This window comes from Colossoma macropomum, unplaced genomic scaffold (genome assembly GCF_904425465.1).
Source record: "Colossoma macropomum unplaced genomic scaffold, Colossoma_macropomum, whole genome shotgun sequence".
Taxonomy (NCBI): domain Eukaryota; kingdom Metazoa; phylum Chordata; class Actinopteri; order Characiformes; family Serrasalmidae; genus Colossoma; species Colossoma macropomum.
This window is the reverse complement of record NW_023494911.1, coordinates 34,900-55,493: the sequence shown is the minus strand read 5'-3', so window position 1 is coordinate 55,493 and position 20,594 is coordinate 34,900. Positions and strand designations below refer to the sequence as shown.

Genomic DNA, 20,594 nt, shown 5'->3' with positions numbered 1-20,594 from the left:
GTGCATATCATAACCATCACATTCTTGCCTCAAACCAAAAATGAATTATAAAATTCCCGAAAGATCAAATTCAGTGTTCCAGGTGGCTGCTAATGTGTTCAGCTATGCTAATGTGCTTTAGTCCATGTTTATAGATACAGTGAATCATACAGTGTCAGAAACCACATCATCAGGTCTATTGTAGATTACTGATGCAGTTAGCACCATGCTAATTGGTGGGGTCTAAGCTTCTGTTAGCTACATTAGCCTAAAAACTAAAGAAACAAACTTCGACTCAAAACTTGTCTTATATGATCGAATATATTTAACGTAGGGGAGGGAAAGCTGGACAAATGTGATTTTTCACCAAACCATCGCTTTAATGCTGAGTTTTTAGTAGTGTAGGTAAATAGTGCACTAGAAGGGAAGTGAAACACAATAAGAACAATAAAGTAAAATGAAGTATATGTTAAAAAGTATTAAACTAATTATATATTTTCAGTGATGCTGATAAAACTGCATTGGTATCAGCTGATATTATCGGTCCACTGATATATCGGTCGGGCTGTGATGCACTTTAATAAGCAGTAGACAGTAGATGTTTAATATGTTTAATAATAATGAAATATGTGTGCATGTTTATCAGCTCCTGCAGGGTCGCTCCATCCCGAAGCTCGGCACGCTGGACCTGATCGAGACGGGCAGCGGAGACACAGAGGGTCCCTACAGCGGAGACTGCGATGATGAGGACGGATGCTGGGGGTCTGGGAGCGGTCCAGGGGTGAGGAGAACCACCATTGGGACCACCAAATGTGAGTACATACTCTGAGGGTGGAGAAATAAAGGAGTGGAGGAATAAAGAGAACGGAAAGGAACTTATAAAACCTGTGACTATATATATATTAATAATAGCAATAATAATCATGTAGTAGAAGTTACGATTCTTTAGAGAACGATTCAGTTCATTATGAAATCTCACATTTCACTTTGAATCGATTCAATTATGATTCTTTTTGGAAACGATTCTGTGTATAACAATCACATTTCACTTTGAACTGATTCAATGATGATTCTTTTTGGAAACGATTCGGTGTATAACACAATCACATTTCACGTATTTATTCACATTTCATTATGAATCAAATCAGTTTAATTATGATTCTCTTTGAAAACGATTCAGGGCATCATAAAATATAACGTTTACTGTGAATCAATTCAGTTCAATTATGATTCTTCTTTTAAATGATTCAGTGCATCACAAAATACCACATTTCACTATGAATCAACTCACTTTAATTCCAGTTCTATCGGGAACAGTTCAGAGTGTCACAAAATCAAATTTCATTTTAAACTGATTTGATTAGGATTCTTTCAGAAATGATTCAGTGATCACAAAATGTCATACTTTGAGATGAATCAGTTCAAATGCGGTTCTTTTGGAAATGATTCAGTGCATCACAATCTCAGATTTCACCACAGTACGATTCAGTTAGCGTATGATTGTTTAGGCACATATTCAATACAATATAAAATACCAGATTTCACTCAATTCAATTATGAATCCTTTGAAAAATGATAAACAAAGGTTGGCAAAGATAAATCAGGTTAAAGTACAAGCAGAACAAAGACAGTGAAGCGTCTACGTTAATGTTACTGTTACAGTTCCTGTGATGATGACTGTCACAGTTATCAATGATTGACTGTAGATCATTACAGATGTTTGAGGAGCTCAGACGGGGCTGGACTGTCTGCGAGGCTGCAGGCGATAAGTAAGCATTCAGAAACAGCGTTGTTATTTCTGCGGTTTGTAAACAGCAGCGGCTCTGTTCTGAATCGATATCTGCGGCGGTTTTACAGAGACTCTCTCAGCGCTGCAGGCGTCTATTAGGAATTATGCTTTATAATAAATGCGTACAGAAGAGGAATCTGCGCTGACTTTGTAAGCGCAGCGCGTTCAGAGCTTCTCCCCGCGGCTCGTTCTGTCGCTCGTCTTTCACGGTGCGTTCCCGCGCTCTGAACGCTCCAGCGCCCCCAAACGCGGCCTCTCAAGATCCCCCAAACTCGGCCTCCTTCACAGCCAGGATTAGCGCCTGCATGCTAAAACGCAGCGGGCAGATTGCCCAGCCACATTCGCTCTGACCCGCGATCCCCGGCGGAGGCAGAATTAGCATAACGCTGCTAACACTGCAGCAGCCACTGATCAGCATTTCACTGCCTTAACAAAGGCCTGCAGGATTAAAGGGCCCTATCAGGCCTAGAGCTGCATTCCTGACTGTGTCTGGAATTGGAGTGTGGTGTAACACGGGAACATACATTTCACGACCTCGTTTAGCCCCGCCCACTCAGCCCACTTCAGTTTGGCTCCGCCCACAGCAGCTTAACATAGAGAAAATAGCATGTTTTGATGTCAGAGCCATGTACACATTTCCATAAATCTGCCTACAGCAGTGTAGCCCCACCCACTCAACCTACAGCAGTTTAGCCCCACCCACTCAACCTACAGCAGTTTAGCCCCACCCATTCGGCCTACAGCAGTTTAGCCCCACCCACTCAACCTACAGCAGTTTAGCCCCACGCATTCGGCCTACAGCAGTTTAGCCCCTACCCATTCAGCCTACAGGCTCCGCCCATTCACTGAAATTATAAGGAGTGTTTAATCCCAGACTGCTTTTTGAATATGGCACGGTACAAGACAGCCAGTGAGAACAGAGCATATTTACATATATCAGTCTTAAAGGCACAGCCTGGTCATTTGGTCACTGCTTTTGGTGGATACAAGCTCACACACGTTATAAGTGGCCCTGAGGGAGAACACAGGAGAAGAGCAGGCTATGGTCTCTTTAATGGGCTCTTTAATGATAAACACTAAACAGGCTTTGCTTCTTGGCGTGGTGGATGTCTCTGAGCTGGCAGACGACAGTTTGTGTGAAGTTGTCCAAATTTCACTTTGCTTTGGGAGAGAAGTTTGAACATTTGGACAAACTGGTCTCGATTCTGGCGCCGAGTTCTGAGCGCGTGTTCTGATCGCTAACAGCTTACATCTCACTGACCGGCGTTCTGGACCAGTCAGTGGCCAAAACTCTCTCCATCTGGTCCACTTCTCTGCCATCTCTGTCTTTCACCTCCGAAATCTGGAGAGTGTCGACTGTAGACCAGCACCCAATAACGACGCCCCCCCAGACTGTGATAATAACACCAAATCACTTTAAAGGGCCAGTTTTATGCCCTGAACACAGTGTTTCTACACAGAGGCTTTCCAGCTGCTCTGTGTCCTCCAGAGTTTTTGTGTCTGTACCTTTAAGACTGATACAGTCGTGTACAGATTACAGTCTGTGCTGTTGTTGATTTGCTAAGTGAAATAAAGTTTAACGCCTCTCAACAGAGAACTTCCCATGGAAACATGGCCAATTCTGCAGATTCAAATATGTCTATTAATTTGCTGAATTTATCATATTGGAGGAAAAAATAAGATCTAAAATATAAAATGTGCTGTAACTTTTGCACAGATCACAATTTATGTTTTGTTATTTTCCCAAAATGTTAAAGTTCAGCAAACAAACAGTAACTGTGTATTAAAATGTACAGAAGTGTTTAACTTACTCTCAGAAAATCAACAACAATATGAAAGTTTGCAAAACAAACTTTTGCATGCAACTATATATATGTAAATGAGCTGTGTTCTGATTGGCTGCTTTGTCCAAAATCTAATTGGAGCCTTCCTTATAACATTAATATGAAATGGTTGGAACAAATAGTGCTGTAAGCTAAATGGGTGGAGCTAAACTGCTTTAGGCTGAATGGGCGGAGCTAAACTTCTGTAGGTCAAATGGGCGGAGGCAAACTGCTGTAGGCTGAATGGGCGGGGCTAAACTGTTGAAGGCCAAATGGGCGGAGCTAAACTTCTGTAGGCTGAATGGGCGGAGCTAAACTGCTGCAGGCTGGATGGGCGGGGCTGTACTGCTGTAAGCCAAATGGGCGGAGCTAAACTTCTGTAGGCTGAACGGGAAAATTCTGGCTGTTCCAGGAAAATTCCAGCAAATGGGCTCTTCAAGGTCTTCACTCTTAGCTGTTAATGACTGTGGCCTCCTGATCCTGAAGCTCTAGGCGTTCCCTGCTGTGTTGTGAGACGTTCTAGCGCAGATCCTGATTGAGGTTCCGTCAGTCTGGTGCCGTCAGGCCGAGAGAGGCGTGTTTTATTCTTCCTCTCTCCCGGATGAATAATGCAGTCTGAAATAATGACAATTATAGACGAGCGAGACGAGGCTGGACGGCCCATCTGCTGATTTCTCCGTCACCCTGCCGCTGTAAATCAGTCTCCGGGGGCTTTTCGCCCCCCCCCACCCCGCGTCCCCATCACTCTCCCCGTCCGTCAGGCTGGTCTGATTAATCGCCTCCCCTTCGTCTTCTGGGCGGCGATGTCACGGGTCATCAAAACGCGCCATCATCTCCGCGCTAACATTTCTTTCTCCGCCTGTCAGCCTGTCGCCGTCCGTCCGGCCGCCTCTATTTCAGCCGCACTGTAATTTATGACTCATCGCATCGCTTTCAGTCATCCGTCTCACTTTCCACTGAGACAAGGCCACGCCTCCTTACACAAAGACCCGCCCCCCTGCTTACAGACAGCGGTGCAGAGCTGAAACTGCAGCTGATCTTCTGATGGAGGCGACAGAGAGGGCAGACAAACAGAAAAGCATTTCTCAACATGTTTCGGTCACTCAGGGTGACCACACATTCATTTAGTGGCAAAATGACCTTTTAACCTCTAAAATACCAGCCAGAACTCCACACAGCACCACTGGCCTCGATTCAGCTTTCAATTTAGAGCATTCACTGAAGTCCTTTATGGACTGATATCTCCCATTCTAGTGTATAGGAGAGTTTATGAGATGGTTTAAGGACTAATATCTCCTATTCTAGCATATAGGAGAGTTTATGAGATGGTTTAAGGACTAATATCTCCTATTCTAGCATATAGGAGTGTTTATTGAGATGGTTTATGGACTGATATCTCCTATTCTAGCGTATGAGAGAGTTTATTGAGGTCATTTATGGACTGATATCTCCTATTCGAGCATATAGGAATGTTTATTGAGGTCATTTATGGACTGATGTCTCCTATTTGAGCGTATAGGGGTGTTTATTGAGGTCGTTTATGGACTAATATCTCCTTTTCGAGTGTATAGGAATGTTTATTGAGGTTGTTTATGGACTAATATCTCCTATTTGAGCGTATAGGAGTGTTTATTGAGGTCGCTTATGGACTAATATCTCCTATTTGAGCGTATAGGGGTGTTGAGGTTGTTTATGGACTGATATCTCCTATTCTAGTGTATAGGAGTGTTTATTGAGGTCGTTTATAGACTAATATCTCCTATTCTAGCGTACAGGAGTATTTATTGAGGTCGTTTATGGACTAATATCTCCTATTCTAGCATATAGGGGTGTTTGTTGAGGTTGTTTATGGACTAATATCTCCTATTCTAGAGTATGGGGTGTTTATTGAGGTCGTTTATGGACTAATATCTCCTATTCTAGCGTATAGGGGTGTTTATTGAGGTCGTTTATGGACTAATACCTCCTATTCTAGTGTATAGGGGTGTTTATTGAGGTCGTTTATGGACTAATACCTCCTATTCTAGTGTATAGGGGTGTTTATTGAGGTCATTTATGGACTAATATCTCCTATCCTAGCATATGGGGTGTTTATTGAGGTAATTTATGGACTAATATCTCCTATTCTAGCGTATGGGAGTGTTTATTGAGGTTGTTTATGGACTAATATCTCCTATTCTAGCGTATAGGCGTGTTTGTTGAGGATGTTTATGGACTAATATCTCCTATTCTAGCATATAGGGGTGTTTACTGAGGTTGTTTATGGACCAATATCTCCTATTATAGCGTATAGGGGTGTTTATTGAGGTCATTTATGGACTAATATCTCCTATCCTAGCATATGGGGTGTTTATTGAGGTTGTTTATGGACTAATATCTCCTATTCTAGTGTATGGGAGTGTTTATTGAGGTCGTTTATGGACTAATATCTCCTATTCTAGCGTATAGGCGTGTTTGTTGAGGATGTTTATGGACTAATATCTCCTATTCTAGCGTATAGGGGTGTTTAATGAGGTTGTTTATGGACCAATATCTCCTATTCTAGCATATAGGGGTGTTTATTGAGGTAATTTATGGACTAATATCTCCTATTCTAGCGTATAGGAGTGTTTATTAAGGTTGTTTATGGACTAATATCTTTTGTATAAGTGTTTATTGAGGGCCGTATCTCATTAGTGATGAAAGCTGATAATTTAATCTGTTTTTAATATATAAAACATCCCTCTGGTTTTCACAACCGTTAATCACAGAGGACTACAGGAAAATCTCTCGCTCTGCTTTGTTTAATATTTGTATATTTGCATATTTATATATATCTAAATATTTATATATTTATTTTGAAGACAGAGAGAGAGAGAGAGAGAGAGAGAGTGGGCGGCGAGGGGGGGGGGAGTGGCCTTGTAATTGGTTGCACATAAACATTTGGAGGTTTCCTGCCATTCTGCCGTTACTGTATGAATAATGCTATTTGCATTCAAGTGTAAGCATGTTTTCAGAATTACTCCGTGACCTTTTAATTCACCTCATCCATTTTAATATATTTCCCTTTTTACGTTTCTTATCTCCCTGAATTAAAGACTTATGTCTTGCCCCCGGTGGGTTGTTTGTCTGCTCGACGCAGATTGAATAATCTCCTAATAAGATTAGCTTTGATTAGTGTTAATTCGATTCACATTTTGCCTCTGCTTGTGCTGCCACCCGTCTGCGGGCTGAATGTTAAAGACGAGCGAAACCAGGCGCCGCCGAGTTTCTGCGACTCGAGGAAAAACCTGTTGCGCTGCTTTGTGCTTCTCTGGCTCCGAGGCTCAGATCCCCTTTTAGGATTAAAGCGATAGTTTGGTTTAATCGAACCCACCCAGTCTCCCCTTCTGTGTGTAGATCAGCTGAGGCGTGTCTGAAGTTTGCTTCGTCAGTTTTAGCGCTGGAGCTACGTGGCTAATGTAGCTAACAAGCAATGAAAGCTTATACCCCACCAATTAGCATCTCTCACCTGCCTCAGAGCTGTTCAGTATCTCTAATAGACTTGATTATGTGGTTTCTGACACTGTGTGACTCATTAGCATAAAGACAGAATAGGCATCTGTAGCATCTAGTTTCCTCATGCAAATTTATGCTAATTTGTCCAACTTATTTGTTGCTAAAGTTTCATTAATGTAGCTCAAAGCAAAATAATATTGCACACACACGTATAACATTACTAGCTATATATATATATATATATATATATATATATATATATATATATATGTATATATAGCTAGTAATGTTAGCAAGTCTCTTAGAGTAGCTCCAGCCATGCTACAGTAGCTATCAGTGTAGGTTAAGATGGTAATTTAGCAACATTAGCGAATGCCTTAGAGTTAGTTGAGTGATAATGCAGTAACTAGCAGTGCAGGCTACAATGGTAACTTAGCTACTAACATTAGCAAATGCCTTAGAGTTACTTTAGCCATGCTACTTTACCTAACAGTGCGGCTATGATGTTAACTTAGCTAACTGGTAAGGTTTAGCCATGCTACAGTAGCTATCAGTGTAGGTTAAGATGGTAATTTAGCAAGATAGCAACATTAGCAAACAGTTAGTTGAGTGAAAATATATTGTGCTACAGTGTTAACTCAGCTAGTAACATTAGCAAACCCCTTAGAGCTACTTTAGCTGTGCTGCAGTCGCGAATGTTTCAGGATTTGATGCTAATTTAGCTACCTAGCAGTGCTAACCCAGCTGGAATACTTACCAGCTAATTCATCCTCGAAACACAGCTGTGGACGTGGAGCGCAGAGCGGCCAGCTGGGTAAAGCTGAGCATTCGTGCTAAACTGGCGTCTCCGTTTTTGACTGGTGCTGAAATTGAACTGCCTTCTGCTGCAGGGTGGCCGGTTTGTTGATCAGTTGGCCTCATGTTCTCTGGGGCTCCTGTGCTTTTAAACACAGACATGGAGGAGAAATGAAGTCTCACCTGGCGCCACGTCAATGTCACCTACGGCTCTGTTAGCAGGCAGAACCTGAAAGCGCGAGGCGTCGTCGCGGCGCTACGGCTGAAGCGGAGCCCTCCATCGATCTCCAGCGAGGAAACCCAGTCCGAGGAAGTGGAGGAGGGTCCGGTGTTAATTAAAAGCCGGTCCCAGGAGGAGATTATGTGATATGATTGGCGAGCTCTTCATCGGGAGACGCTGTGTAATGAAGGCTGAAGGTGATCTTTCACACCTGATTAGCTGTAATGATCTGCAGGATTGTTATGGCTCCTGCTAATGGAGCAGAAAGCTTTCCAGGCTCTTTCTGAGGCCCGCATTGTGCGCTGGTCTCCAGAGACCGCACTTACAGCACTCAGTGAGGGATACTGTATCCAAATGAGAAGAAAACGACTCTCGGTTGGAGTATCGTAAAGTGGAAACTTCAGGTTTAGCGCTGGACCAGTGTAGCTATTTAAAGTGCAGACGAAATTCGGACTACAGTACAGCTGCGACTGTTTCTGGGTGTGCTGATGTACTTTAGTCCATGTTTATAACAGTGTGTCTGCTAGAGACACTGAACACCTCCACTGAGAATCAGCCTGAAGTTGGCTTTGGATTCTCCATCTTCTTTCTCAAATTTTCAGTTCCACCTTAAATGGTGCAGCACTTACATTGTGGTGTCTGGCTTTGTGTTCGCCAGCGTCTCATCTGAATTCTCAGTTCCACCTTAAATGGTGTAGCCATTACATTATGGCGTCTGGCTTTGTATTCACCAGCTTCTCTGCTGAATTCTCCATTCCACCTTCGTTAGTTTCAAAACCTGCAGTGTTAGCAGTTAGCATTAGCAGTTAGTGATGTTAGCAGTTAGCAGTGGCTACCTGAATTCTCCATTCTACCTTAAATGGTACAGCAGTTGCATTATGGCATCTGGCTTTGTTTACGTAAGCTTCTCAGCTGAATTCTCCGTTCCACCTTAAATGGTGCAGAAGCTACATTCCGAGCCAGCCAGCGCCTGCTCAAGTTTACTACCTAGCCTGCTAACTTTGAGACACTCTTTGCTAAGGGATAACGGTCTAATAGCACAGCACCTGCTCAAGTTTACTACCTAGCCTGCTAACTTTGAGACACTCTTTGCTAAGGGATAACGGCCTAATAGCACAGCGCTGCTCAAGTTTACTACCTAGCCTGCTAACTTTGAGACACTCTTTGCTAAGGGATAACGGTCTAATAGCACAGCACCTGCTCAAGTTTACTACCTAGCCTGCTAACTTTGAGACACTCTTTGCTAAGGGATAACGGTCTAATAGCACAGCACCTGCTCAAGTTTACTACCTAGCCTGCTAACTTTGAGACACTCTTTGCTAAGGGATAACGGCCTAATAGCACAGCGGCTGCTCAAGTTTACTACCTAGCCTGCTAACTTTGAGACACTCTTTGCTAAGGGATAACGGCCTAATAGCACAGCACCTGCTCAAGTTTACTATAGAAGAGCACAGTCAAACTGAGAATCTGAAAAACCTGCGGTGTTAGCAGTTGGCGGCGGCTGCTAGCGCTGCCTTAAAGAGCTCCTTACAGAGTGGTCCTGGTAACAGTCTGTTCAGCTTCAGCTCAGACATTTTTAGCTGGAAACACTTCAGAAGATGAACATTGTCTGGTTATAGAGTCGTTGGTGTGTTAGCGCCACACCATCTGCTCCAGATCTGCTCCAGGGGCCTCAGCGACTCCCCACTGTGTTCACAACAGCACAGGTTCTAACCACAGCTGTCCATTTTAATAGGGATAGTGCTAGCATGCCTGCTAACCTAGCTAGCTAACGTTCTTTACGGAGTGATAATTCTCCAAAATAGCAAAGAAAACAGAAAGAGCTCCAGCTCAAGTACACAAGCGTTACTCGCCGCCGCCCTCTACAGGTCTTATTGCAGGTTAGAAGTTCTGTGTTGTTTTTGTTTGAGCCGTGATGCGTCTTAACGAATCTTTCTTTCATTATTTACATTTTAACTTCATTTTGAGGGGCCTGAATCGCTCCTGGTGCCATTAGCATCAGCTGCGTGACACTGTGGTGGATGTTGTAGCGCTGCTTCCTCTTATCAGCCATCATCTCTGCCCTCATTACACTGCACTATCTGTTAGCTCCACTGCTAACACGCTGATCACAATCAGGAAGGGGCCAATTAAGGCTTGTTAATTACAGTATCAAAGCTGACAGCCAAGCCGAAAAGGGCCGGAACGACGTTAGCGTGCTAAACGTGCCAAGTTTCCTGCTGTTGGGTTACAGAGCACTGCACGTTTAACCCGAGGGCAACGTCATACATGACCGCTGCTGAAAAAGAGCCCAATTGAAGCGATAGTTCACCCAAACCCCCCCTTCCAGATGTAGTCAGTCAGCTAAGACAGGTTTGGCTTCTTTAGCTTTAGCACTGGAGCTACGAAAGCTAATGTAGCTAACAAGCAATGGAAGCCAATATCCCACCAATAAGCATTATGCTAACTGCATCATCACACATTTGCCTCAAACCATGTGGAGCTGTTCAGTAATCTGTAATGAAGTTCCAGCTCAAATATTACAAAATAAAAGTCTTTTGTCATCAAACAGCTGTCATGTTCAAATGTTACCACACAAAATATGATAATATAATGTAACAACATTCACTGTAACTGAAATATACTCATTTATATTAGTTATTAAAGTATACAAATTACAGTTTTAATATGTTTAAAGAAAAGTTGTGTGACTGTCTGGGAGCGTGGGGCTAGCTTAGCCAGCTTCTTATTTGAATTCTCCATTCCACCTTAAATGGTGTAGCAGTTATATTCAAAGCCAGGTGCCAGGATTTAGCTGCTGCACCATTTAAGGTGGAACTGAAAATTCAAAAAAGAAGCTGCCGAACACGAAGCCCACTGCACCAACACTTCTGAGGCGAGTCTGTGATGATTTAGACACACAGTTAGCGCCATGCTAATTGGTGGGGTAGCTTCTATTGTTAGCTACATTAGCCTCGTAGCTTTAGCGCTAAAACCAAAGGATCTGAGTTTGGTGAAAGAGGGGAAGTGTGTGAAAAAGGGATTTCAATGAAAGAAAAGTTCCAGGCTGCCGATGAAGAGTCGCTCACCACGTTTACTAGCCAGGTTTCGTCCTTGAAACTTTCCCACAAAAGACTTTTACATGTCTTTGGAGGTTAAATCCTCCTAAACGTTCCTAACTCATTCTCCGTCTTTCTGATTTAGCGGTAGCTCTTTTGTGGCGCCGGACCGCGCTGCCTCCCCTGGTTCGGCCGCAGGTCTGCAATAACCATTCAGGCGGCTATTGTACCGCGCAGGAGCCTGGAGACGCTCGCTGAGGCCCGTCGCCCCCCGAGGGTGGAGCCACCGCTAATGGCTCCACAGTGTTTCTGTTCTTCAATGCTGGAGCTCCAGAACAACCCGCAATTACTGCTGCTCTCTCAGGCTCGGCCTGCTGAGACACCGAGAGGGAGAATATGGGTTTTCTAGGAACTTTCTCTGAATACAGAGAGAGAGAGAGAGAGAGAGAGAGAGAGAGACCTTCAGATTGAAAAGGCTGGGCTCTTGAAATTAATGAGGATATTTGTTAGGAATAAAGTTCTTTTTAAAAGGGTTTGGCTCGTTTCTGACGGCACAGCCAGTTCGCCTTCACTGACTGTACAGGCTGAGTTTATCTCGCTAGGCTAACTAACTTGAGTTGTACAGGTTAAGTTTAGCACGCTAGGCTAACTACAGATCGAGATTAGCTTGCTAGTCTAATTAACTTGCACATACAGGTTGAGTTTAGACTGCTAATATAATATAAGTGTACAGGTAGAGTTTGCTCGGTGGGCTAACTAACCCGGATGCACAGCTTGAGTTTATAAACTGTAAACTAGCCAGCTGTAGTTAAACTGTTCAGGCTGCTACCTAGGCTAAGGAATTTAAATGTACATGCTAAGCTTGTTTAGGTTAACTAGCTCATCCAGCTGACTGCAGGTTGAGAGTAGCTTACTAGGCTAACTAGCTTGAACTGTACAGATTGAATCATTTTCAATTTCACGAGTAAATCATAACGGTGTCATCGTCAGATGTTGGATTTTGAGTTGCAGTGAAATGCTACTGTAGGTGTTAGCCTTCCGAGCGCTGCCCCACAGTGAAGTGTCGCCGTGTCTAAGTTTCAGTTTCAGAGCTCATCTGTAAACTTGACCAGCGTTCAGATGTGATGAGGTAAGGTTTTCCTGAAAGTGCAGGATTTGGTCTGTTAAAGTCCCATTATGCAGAACTCAAGGTGAGGTGGCCAATTACAGAGCAGGATCTGTGAGTATAATTACTGAGGAAGGACAAACAGCGTGGTGTCCAGCATGGAGAGCGTCGCTGTGGTCTGTTCCTGACCGCTGTTTATCTGGCTGATTGTAAACAGTACGAGTCACCAGGGTGTTAATGCGTCTCTGTCGGTGAAGTTCGAGTAACGAGGCCTTTTCATTTATTGAAAGTTTTGATGATCTGTGTTCAGCACATCCGCTCCTCCACTCTACTCTCATTTACGCTCAGCTTCCGTACATTAAACGTTTTGATAGACTCGTTATTTCATACACTTCCTTTCTTTTATGATTACTGTTCATTCTTTTCGTATAATAATAGACTAAACTGCTGTAGACAGAATAGTGGAGCTAAACTGCTGTAGACTGAATGGTGGAGCTAAACTGCTGTAGACTGAATGGTGGGGCTAAACTGCTGTAGCTGAATGGTGGAGCTAAACTGCTGTAGACTGAATGGTGGAGCTAAACTGCTGTAGACTGAATGGTGGGGTTAAACTGCTATGGGGTGAAGGGGTGGAGCTAAACTTATGTAAGTTGGATGGGTGGGGCTAAACTAATGTACATTGGATTGGTGGGGCTAAACTGATGTAGGTTGGATGAGTGGGGCTAAACTGGTGTACGTTGAATGGGCGGGGCTAAACTGCTGCAGACTGAATGGTGGGCCTAAACTCATGTAGGTTGAATGGGTGGGGCTAAACTGCTGTAGGTTGAATGGGTGGAGCTAAACTGCTGTAGCTGAATGGTGGCGCTAAACTGCTGTAGGTTGAATGGGCGGGGCTAAACTGATGTAGACTGAATGGGAGGGGCTAAACTGCTCTAGGTTGAATGGGCGGGGCTAAACTGCTCTAGGTTGAATGGGTGGGGATTTTTTCTGGAGGATTATGAGTTTGGCGAATGTGTACAGAGGAGAGATCATAAATCTCATTCAGGTGACTTTCAGATTTAATTTCATTTCTGGTTGGATCTCTATTGATCTTACAGCTTAGTCAATTGCTCCAGCCTCCACATCCTCATTGCTGACTCTATTAATCTCGCTATAGTATGAATTACCCACATTCCTCACTGACTCTCAAGGTTAATCACGGCCTGGCTTGTGTCCCACACAGCTCTACACCTTCTAAAGTAGATGTTTGTCAGATTGGTTAGCTTATATACACAGTTATGGATCATCAGAATGGCAGTGGTAGGTAATAACACATTTACAGATAAGTGCATGCAGCATTTGTAGTAAAAACAACAACAGTGGCCCTAGAGCAGAGCCTTGAGGTACACCACACTTTAGTTTTACAGGTACAGAGATTTTATGGTTTATTTTTAATGAGCTGAAAGCAGTTTATCAGGTAGGATCTGAACCCACACAATCTTCTAGCCTGTCTAGTAGAATTATGTGACCTCAGGTGTCAATTATCACAAAAAGGGTCGAGCAAGATGGGAAGAAATGCACAGGCCCACACTCTTAAAAACAGGTCGCCAAAAAGGGTTTGGTAGCCTTTTCCCGAACAAAAACTTTCAGTGGATGCTTTTTTAGACAGTAATATTGGTAAATGAGTTTTAAATGATGTAAATATCCTAAAAGAACCTTTAAAATGACACTAACATTCTTTAAACCTTGTTGTTTAAGAAACCAAATGCGGTTCTTCTATGGCACTGCTCAAAGAACTGTTTATAGCACTTTTTTAAGGGCGAAGGTGGAGGTGTACTGTCTTCAGTAGTGGTAGTGATGCCTGTCTCTGTAATGAACCTTGATTGAAATATTTCATGTATGCTAACTTTAGAGCTTTTCAGATCAGTCTATTCACAGTTCATTAACAGTAATTAACTTGATTTCTGCGTTTTTATTTTTTCTTGTATAAAATATGTTTATATATTTGCATAAGGAAATAGGATTACACATAAATACCCAGCAATGTCCTTCAGTAAAGAAAATTACCAGGAAATAAATTGTGATGGGGGTAATTTTGCTCTCAGTGGCCACCGCACTCCATTCTGATGTGTCCTTCATTAATGCTGTGATAGCCACGCTCGTAAAACTGACTCAAAGACTGGTCTATCTAATTTCCACCCATCAAGACTGACCAAACCATTAACCGGAAATACTGACACAGTATTTAACAACCACGGACGCCGCTTCATTTGTTTTATTAGTAATAAGATGGTCATCAATAGTTAATGACGTACCTATCAGTTAATGGATCAGTGCCCATGTAGGAATTTGCTAAGTGGAACCGTCTCCCAGTCTAACCCTCAAAGCTAGGCTGGGGTCTGGGCTCGGTAGTCTGTGTTCATGGCTATTCTCCATCCTGGCCTAATGAGCCGCAGCCCGCATGCAGCTGGACGCCTCGTGTTGCTAATGAAGCATGAAAAGGCCAATGCACATCATCCTGCAGAGTGCTTTTAGAGCCGACCCCAGAGACGGGAGCACCTCGAAACCCCTCAGCCAAAGGGCAGGCTGGTCCAGTACGCTCACAGCGCTATAGCCAGGAAAAGACCAACACTGTCCAGATGATGCTAATGCTAAAAGTTTTACTGCGAGCTAATGAATTCTACAGGTCCCTCGTAGAGTCGCTATGCTAACTAGTGTCTGTCTTTGGTCCATTTGGCTGCAGTCTGGAGCCTTAAAGAGTAAAGCGATGTTGGTGTGTAGCGAGCCGCTATGCTAACTGGTGTCTGTGTTTGGGCCGTTTGGCTGCAGTCTGAAGCTTAAAGAGTAAAGTGATGTTGGTGTGTAGCGAGCCGCTATGCTAACTGGTGTCTGTGTTTGGGCCGTTTGGCTGCAGTCTGAAGCTTTAAAGAGTAAAGCGATGTTGGTGTGTAGCGAGCCGCTATGCTAACTGGTGTCTGTGTTTGGGCCGTTTGGCTGCAGTCTGAAGCTTTAAAGAGTAAAGTGATGTTGGTGTGTAGCGAGCCGCTATGCTAACTGGTGTCTGTCTTTGGGCCGTTTGGCTGCAGTCTGAAGCTTTAAAGAGTAAAGCGATGTTGGTGTGTAGCGAGCCGCTATGCTAACTGGTGTCTGTCTTTGGGCCGTTTGGCTGCAGTCTGAAGCTTTAAAGAGTAAAGCGATGTTGGTGTGTAGCGAGCCGCTATGCTAACTGGTGTCTGTGTTTGGGCCGTTTGGCTGCAGTCTGAAGCTTTAAAGGGTAAAGCGATGTTGGTGTGTAGCGAGCCGCTATGCTAACTGGTGTCTGTGTTTGGGCCGTTTGGCTGCAGTCTGAAGCTTTAAAGAGTAAAGCGATGTTGGTGTGTAGCGAGCCGCTATGCTAACTGGTGTCTGTGTTTGGGCCGTTTGGCTGCAGTCTGGAGCCTTAAAGGGTAAAGCGCTGTGCTTTGTGCTGGTGAAGTGAGTCTGAGCGTAGCATTAGCGCTTTAGTGCTGGAGGGATCCATCACTGCCTCTGCTGAAGAGTTAAAGGCTCTTTTTCCACAGAATTGGTTTGAACCAGGTCCAAAGTCATCAGTGAAGAATGGCGAGTGCTTTTCTCTCCTCTCTCTCCTTACTTTTCCCTCTCTTTCTCATTTCTTTTCTCTCCTCTCTCTCCTTTCTTTTCACTCCTCTCTCTCCTTTCTTTTCCCTCTCTCTCTCTCGTTTCTTCCCCCCCTCTCCTTTCTTTTCACTCCTCTCTCTCCTTTCTTTTCCCTCTCTCTCTCTCGTTTCTTTTCCCCCCTCTCTCCTTTCTTTTCTCTCCTCTTTCTCCTTTCTTTTCTCTCCTCTCTCTCCTTTCTTTTCCCTCTCTCTCTCTCCTTTCTTTTCTCTCCTCTCTCTCGTTTCTTTTCTCTCCTCTCTCCTTTCTTTTGCCTCTCTCTCTCCTTTCTTTTCCCCCTCTCTCTCTCGTTTCTTTTCTCTCCTCTCTCTCTTTTCTTTTCCCTCTCTCTCATTTCTTTTCTCTCCTCTCTCTCCTTTCTTTTCCCTCTCTCTCTCCTTTCTTTTCCCCCTCTCTCTCTCATTTCTTTTCTCTCCTCTCTATCCTTTCTTTTCCCTCTTGCTCTCTCCTTTCTTTTCCCTCTCTCTCTCTCGTTTCTTTTCTCTCCTCTCTCTTTTCTTTTCCCTCTCTCTCTCTCCTTTCTTTTCCCTCTCTCTTTCCTTTCTTTTCCCTCTCTCTCTCCTTTCTTTTCTCTCCTCTCTCTCTCTTTTCCCTCTTGCTCTCTCCTTTCTTTTTTCTCTCTCTCTCATTTCTTGTCCCTCTCTCTCTCCTTTCTTTTCTGTCCTCTCTCCTTTCTTTTCCCTCTCTCTCATTTCTTTTCTCTCCTCTCTCTCCTTTCTTTTCCCTCTCTCTCTCCTTTCTTTTCCCTCTCTCTCTCTCGTTTCTTTTCTCTCCTCTCTCTCTTTTCTTTTCCCTCTCTCTCTCTCTCTCTCTCTCCTTTCTTTTCCCTCTCTCTCTCATTTCTTTTCCCTCTCTCTCTCATTTCTTTTCCCTTTCTCTCTCGTTTCTTTTCTCTCCTCTCTCTCCTTTCTTTCCCTCTCTTTCTCTCTTTTCTTCCCCCCCCCGAACTCTTCTTATCGGCCGTGTTTGTCCTTGAAAGTGCAGTGACTCAGTAACTGAACTGGCTTATGTTCCTCATTGTGGCTCCAGCTGCCGCAGTAAAGCTGCACATCACTGCCTGCTAACGCTAACGCTAACGCTAGCATTCCTGCATCCAGGCCAAGGAGAGAGAGCGAGTCTTTCACTGTAAACAGGTGAACAGCCTCCATCGCTCAGTGGCTTCCAGACACTGGAGCTCCTCCTCTGCAGCTGAAAGATCAGTATCAGCACTAGGTGTGTTTACAGTACTGCCTGTATACAACAGTCTACACTCTTAGTTTAACTTACCAAATTCATTAAAGGGAATTTATTACATATTTAGTTATGTACTCAGTCACATAATGAATTACATTACATAACCACATGGTTAATAACTAACATACCTGCTCACTGAATTATGTTTCATAATTCCTTGACTAATTCATTCTTACATAACGAATTACATTACAAAATTACATAAGTTCTTATACACCTACACAGTGATATGCGCTTAACAATCACATTGTTAATTGCATAAATACAAATTACGCTTAATTACACAACTGTAAATAATAACAGCGGAACCGCTTCACTACTTCAGCTTTAGAACCCGTGGATATTTTTAAACATTATTTAAATATAACTGTATAGTTATGTAATTAATTATGAATGAAGTGCATAACAACTTACATTTATAACCTGTAATTTACATCCTAAAACAGATCATTTCACAGTTTGAACGTGTTATTTTCTGTAATTATATACATCATTTATTACACAATTACAAATTAACTATAAGAGAAAAGTTTGTGAAAGAACAAAGGTGGTGCAGTGTTGTCCCAGGTGGTTGCTAAGGTGTTGATTTGTTGTCCCAGGTGGTTGCTAAGGTGTTGATTTGTTATCCCAGGTGGTTGCTAAGGCGTTGATGTGTTATCCCAGGTGGTTTCCATGGTGTTGCTGTGTTATCTCATGTGGTTGCTAAGATGTTGCTAGGCTGTTCATATGGAATCCAAGGTGGTTGCTATGGTTTTACCAGGCTTTTACTATTGTGTGTTCCAGGTGGTTGCTAAGGTGTGTCTGGGCCATTCATGAGCCGTATGAGAACCGTACGTGTGATCAATCCCAACAGCACAGGGGCACTATTCCCTTATAGACTCTACGATCCTGCAAAGCTTCATGGTTTCAGCTGGAAAGCTTTCCCTGTGCATCTGACACAAAAATGTCCAGAATGTAAATGAAGTGTAACTGTAATTAAGTGGGCTTGACTTTCTCCATATTTTCTCTTTTTGTTTCAAGGTCCAAAAATTACAAACCCAGTAATAGAAGAGTTTTCTTTCTTTAAACACTGTAATTTTCCAAGAAATTCACATCATAATAAAATATCTCCTCTTCCACTTACAGACACTTCTGGATTTAAAGTCTGCAGTCCTCACTTTTCACGTTTCCTCCACTTATTTCTGTGGGTTTTGAGTCAGAAATGATTCACATACACGCCCAGCCTGTGTTTGTTAGCGTGTTGCTAACTGTGAGCGGTTAGAGCTGGTGTTATTTGACTGAAGAACATTGCTGGTTCCTCATTGGCTTATTAAAACGTGTCAGTTTGCTTTGATCTCTTCATTGATCTCCTGTTTGGTCCACCGAGGACACTTCAGCTGTGGTTTGGTAGCCGCGCCGTGGAGCTCAGATGGAGAAATTAAGCGCGAGAGTGAAGATCTTTCTGGAAGTAATTCTGCTTTCATCACAAACAGACTGTTTACACCGCGCGGCTCTCGGTGGCAGATATGCATTCAGTTCACACTGTGATTACATGATTCATGTCCAGCCGCCGCGCTGTGCCGCGCCGCCGCGACGAGCAATTATGAACATAATCGCACCTTCTGGCTCATCGCGCCGGCTAGCGCTCAGCGACGCGCTAGCATGCTAATTAGGGATAAATCACGCGAGTCGTGCTGGAATTTGGACAATATTGAGGCGTAACACACAAACACAGGGCACAGAGATGGATGCTAACGCTAATGCTAGTGCAGGACTCTACTGTCTGCTTCTGTGGTCGAATTCAACAAAATTATTCTTCAGAAAGTCACACATAAAAAAACGTGTTTTCTTTCATTTGTGGATTGAGTAGTGGCTGGTTATCTAGATATCAAAGTAGTTCTCATGGTCTTCGGTTCTGTAGCTAATATCGGAGGGCTGGTTATCTAGATACCAAAGTAGTTCTCATGGTCTTCGGTTCTGTAGCTAATATCGGAGGGCTGGTTATCTAGATCCCAAAGTAGTTTTCATGGTCTTTGGTTCTGTAGCTAATATCGGAGGGCTGGTTATCTAGATACCAAAGTAGTTCTCATGGTCTTTGGTTCTGTAGCTAATATCGGAGGGCTGGTTATCTAGATATCAAAGTAGTTCTCATGGTCTTTGGTTCTTTATCTAATATCAGAGGGCTGGTTATCTGGCTACATCTGAGAAGATCTGAGGGTATCGGATCTCTAGTTTTGGTCGATGTACAGTTTCATGAAGGCCTCAGTTGGTTTATTTGGTAAATCTGGTCTCCTGGATGTTCTCAGAAGTGTGCTGCCAAGCGCCGCAGCTGCGGAGGAACCGTAATAGTGGTGTAGATCTCTCAGTGTGTGGGGAACACGGCTCTATGAATCCTGAAGGGTTCTCCTCCTGCTGATCTTAACTCCAGTCCTAATCCGGCTCTGCTAATCCAGCCTCCACGTCCTCAGGCGTCTCAGGTGGTGGATTAGCGCTGGGGTGGAGGTGCAGGTCTACAGGTTTGTGCGGTTCCTCTGTGCCGGTCAGTATTTCTCAGTTTGCTCACAGTGGAACTCTGGGTGACCCCTCCTCCGTCTCTCTGCTGCTCTGTTTATCCTGAGAACCTGGAGATGTTTGTTTTTCCCAAAACAGACCAGACTGGTCTTCACTACACACTCACACCTGTACTGCTGCCTTTCTGGGGACTTTCCACGACTCACTCTGCTGATACTCTGCTGTTCTGTATCAGTGGTTCCCAGTCCGGTCCTCAGAGATCCCTGATCCGCATTTTCCCTTCACCCCTGTGTGGGAAGTGGGGTTGGAGCAAAAATAAGGACTGTCTGAGAGGTTGGGAACCACTGATCTCTACCACGTTCTGTTATGTTCTACTATTCTAATTCATTGTTTTATTCTATTCTATTGTGTTCTATTGTGCTCTGTCTGGTTCTATTGTTTCATTCTTTTCTGTTCTACTGTGGTCTATTGTGTTCTAGTGTTTTCTATTCTGTTGTGTTCTGTTCTGTTCTATTGTTTTGCTCAGTTCTATTCTATTCCATCGTGTTCTGTTATGTTGTGTTCTTTTCTGTCGTGTTCTATTCTCATGAATTTCATTAGGTTCTATTCTATTCTGTTCTATTTTATTTTATTCTAATGGGCTCTATTCTAATTTATTCTATTCCATTGGGTTCTATTCTGTTCTATTCTATGGAGTTCTATTCTGTTGAGTTCTATTATGTTCTATAGTATTGGGTTCTATTGTATTCTGTTTGGTTCTAATGCATTCCATTTTATTTTATTCTGTTCTATTGGGCTCAGTTCTGTTCTATTATGTTCTGTTGTGTTCCTTTGTTCTATTGTATTGTTCTATTCTACTCAGATGGTCTATTCTTTTATTGAGTTCTATTCCATTCCATTTTATTGGGTTATTTTTATTCTGTTCTATTCTATTTTGTTTTTTAATGGGTTCAGTTCTAATTTGTTCTATTGTCTGTTATTCTGTTGGGTA

At 43.2% G+C, this 20,594-nt stretch overlaps 1 protein-coding gene across 1 annotated transcript in view; it reads left to right on the top strand.

Annotated features, from left to right (window-relative positions):
- Positions 1–2,118, top strand: part of gpc5a (glypican 5a) — a 174,869-nt gene extending 172,751 nt beyond the window's left edge. Inside the window, exons 11-12 of the mRNA XM_036560848.1 lie at positions 626–791; positions 2,006–2,118. Coding sequence (XP_036416741.1) covers positions 626–791; positions 2,006–2,118 — 279 coding nt within the window. The remainder of the gene's footprint in view (positions 1–625; positions 792–2,005) is intronic.
- The last annotated feature ends 18,476 nt before the right edge of the window (positions 2,119–20,594 follow it).